At 33.9% G+C, this 3,785-nt stretch overlaps 1 protein-coding gene across 1 annotated transcript; it reads right to left on the bottom strand.

Annotated features, from left to right (window-relative positions):
* Positions 1-1,807: 1,807 nt before the first annotated feature.
* Positions 1,808-3,082, bottom strand: LOC123531080 (neuronal acetylcholine receptor subunit beta-3-like). Its single transcript, XM_045311862.2, has one exon. It carries the CDS (start codon positions 3,080-3,082, stop codon positions 1,808-1,810), a length of 1,275 nt encoding a protein of 424 aa, XP_045167797.2.
* Positions 3,083-3,785: the final 703 nt, after the last annotated feature.

The raw sequence follows: 3,785 nt of genomic DNA, 5'->3' as shown, positions 1-3,785 counted from the left end.
CATGGTTTATAAACTATATTTTGATTTTGAAAAGAGCTGTTTTTACACTGCAACAAACAGCAAAATACAACATAGTGCATTGAATTATTGATTTACTTAATGAAAAAGAATTGTGCACTTCTGTCTAGACATTCCTTGTGCAATAATTCTCGAAAATTTGCGCGTGATTACGTTTTCTCATTAAGAGATTCAGCATTCTTGAGTTGCGCAATTGGCTTTCCGTCAACACCAAAGAATGCCGAAACCGTATATTATGGAAACGATGATTATTGCTCATTGCAGAGTTGGAACGGTCTTCTGCGCATGTCCGGAAGTAATTATCAATTGGAGCGCACGGCAAAAACACGCAAATTATTGATAATATGTATAATATACTGAACAAAGGTTAGGGTTAATATAACCATGGTTACAAAATATATACATTAAAGATACGTTTCATTCAAATCCTTTGAATCCTGTATATTAACGGAGTCTGCAATTTATACAGCGCTTCATGTCTGTAGTTAGTCACAATCTTATGGAAATACGTAATTCGCCGATTGTCATTACGGATCCACCATCATATATAGAAAACAGTTTTTTTGTTACATAATTGCATTTTTATGCCCTTGAAAAAAGGGAATACCCAACTTACCATACATGTAGGGTCAACGCATTAATTTGAAGACTTAGCTCTAAAATCTGTGACACGGTACAAATGTACTTGCAAACAGGAATAATGTATAAATTGCAGTAAATTGATTGGTTGTCGGAAGTCATCCCTAGCTGTAAGCCCTAGTAAAAGATTGATAATTGGTAGGATACACCTTTTAAGATAAATGGATCAAATAAAAAGTCATTTCCAAGTCAAGTCAAATCAAAAACCTTTTATTTTACTCATTTCATGAAAACATGAATCAATGAGGTTATTTTTAACAATATATTCCAAAACTGCACAAGTTTAAATACTTGTTTTGGATATAATAAAAAGATATAAACCTTTAACGATTTTTGTGAAACTTTTATAAAGCGTTATACTTCACCTATATTTGGCACGTAAATTTCATGAACAGGTAGGTGGTTACAATTAGGAAATATGCAATCTATCGATTAGTGTTAAAAGACCCATTTTAACGGAATCAACAGAAAATGTACATGACAGTTGTAAGAGATGACCGCAACACATGCTGGCAGATTTACATTATGTGTTTCCAAAAGATATTCTTCTAGATGTATTGCAGAATGCACTTACGTAATATAACACACAATAATAAATGATTTCTAAAGTGTTCCAGTAGTAGAAACATGAAAGAATAATAGCAATAAACAACGTAACCAAAGAATTACAGTAACATACCCGAGCAAAATATTATAAATTGTTTCCCTAAAAATGAATAATTATTTTATAGTTCATACATTCATCACTTTCTTTAAAAAAAGAGAACTGTTACAATAAACGAATAAATCATCAACTGTTTTATATTAGTAACTTATAGGTGGAAACAGATATCATCTTCAAAAATAATCATTATGAAAATATTATCTATTCTTTAACAAATAAAATTGATATTGCTTTTGACATAAAATATTTAATAAGACATATGCATATTCCAATTTTCTTATAACTGTACTTTTTAAAATAAGTGTAAAATGCCATTTAAAATCACGAACTTGCTTATCCCAAAACTCCGGCTATTTCGAGAACAATTTCATGTTCCGTCCCGAAAACATGTGCTCAAAATGTCATTTTAAATCAAGTTTTGGTTATCTCAAATTAAAACACTCGATACCTTGGACACTGAGATACCGAGTTTCACATGTAGTACTCTTACGATTCTACAATATATTCGGACGCAGCAGCCGTGTATACCAGAATTATAATGGAAGGGACGAAGGTCACAATAACCATCGCATAGAACATTAATTTGTCTATCGCCTCACTTACTTCTTTCCATTCTATATCCTCATCTTCTTTTGCACCAGAACCTTCTAAGTCAGATACGAATATTTTTCTGCTTTTCATCATGTCCTTCGAATTAGAGATAGAGTTTTTTCGTTCATCAGTTTCATCTTGTACTTTACGTCGACACCAACTTCTCCTCGAAAATCTTACAATTGATTTATAGAAGTTTGCCATCGGGACCTTCTCAGTTCTATGGTAGATCATTAAATTCAAGATGACAAACAGAAGCGCACCGATACAGACAATCAAATTGAAGAGGATATACACAAATATGACTGGAATTGGTGCACCATTTTTCGGAAGGTCCTCAGAAGTTATGGTCATGAATACAGCCAGCGTCAACATAATTGTTATGGCATAGCCCACCCGTTCTCCGGACTCACTGGGCAATAAGAAAACCAAACAGGTTAGAGCTCCGACCCCAAAAATTGGCAGAATTACTGTCAGCACGTAGAATGACGAAAGTCTAGCAATTTTAAAGCTGTACACAACACGGGTCATGCCAAAAATACTGTTAAGTTTGTACTCGAATGAGTCTTCATCTAAAAACCATTCACCATTTTCTGTATAAATTCCTGTGTCAACCACAGTTCCGGGCACGGCAAAAGTCACTTTACTAGCAGGATATCCGTATGGAAAAAGATGTATGGAGCAAATATGCTTATCGAAAGGCCAAAACTTCATGTAGAAAGTACAAGAGAATTCAATTATGCCACCTACAGTGTATGACATCTTTCCATCGGCCATTATCATAACCTGCATCCATGAAGTATCGAGGAGAGTAAACGTTACAGGGTTTGCTACAGTCAGTGGTGGAGTCCATACATCTTCGCTTTTAATTGAGATACCCATAGTTCCGTTGTGGTCAGCAGGTGTCCATGTTAATCTTTCGTCGTACCATTCTTGTGTAACCATTATACCCATTGAAATAGCTCCGCGGACAGGGTCTACTTCCGGCATCTTAAATATGACCATAGTCAGATTTATGTTTAAAGAATCACTCTGATCGTCTAAAGGGAGTATGTCAGCGTCGTACGACGTCAGTAACGTTGTTCGGAGATTGAGAACGTCATCATAAGTCTGACATTGTGTGGTTCCCACTGTAATTCCAAAGATGAATATTCCTACCAACGTAAACATTTTAGTGCTTAGATTTGATTTTAAGCCTTCCTGTTTTTATCGTTATTTAAATGTTATATATTACTCTATCTCCAATTCCTGTCATTAGTTTAGTAACAAGATCAGTCTAATGCGATTTCAGTCTTTTTGATTGTTGTGTTAGATTTAATCATAAGCACTGAATATTTTATTGTCCATTTATCAATTTTTATACAATTTAACACAGGCTTAATAGCTTTTACGTCAAAACGTGTATCTCATTGCACTCCTTTAAAATCCAGTTAAAGTTGTTTATTGTTAATATGTTTTACTGAATATGTCTAGTTTAATAATTCATTTACCCAATAAAGCTGAGGATGTTAATATAGCTTTCAAAAAATCTTCAAAGCGTTTATTGAAAATCTATCCGCTCATTTGTCCAACAATGCCTTGTGTTATTATTATAATAACTGCATTTACCCTCAGTTCTATAATCCACGTATTGGGATTTCTATTGAGGGAACTAAGTCAAACGTTTACTACCATTATCGTTTTTTAAAATCAAATAAAAGGATTTGACCGCTAATTACTATGTGCGTGTTTTGTATTGAGGCCCGGTCTGACTGAAATCGAATCGCACAATTACACATAGACATCTATAAAATCAAAACGGGCCAGTATGTAAAATGCCAGGCTTACTATCCTCATCATATGAAATTACAAAATGTTAAATTAAATATAAGCA

This window comes from Mercenaria mercenaria, chromosome 11 (genome assembly GCF_021730395.1).
Source record: "Mercenaria mercenaria strain notata chromosome 11, MADL_Memer_1, whole genome shotgun sequence".
Lineage (NCBI taxonomy): Eukaryota > Metazoa > Mollusca > Bivalvia > Venerida > Veneridae > Mercenaria > Mercenaria mercenaria.
This window is presented reverse-complemented; position numbering and strand designations above follow the sequence as displayed.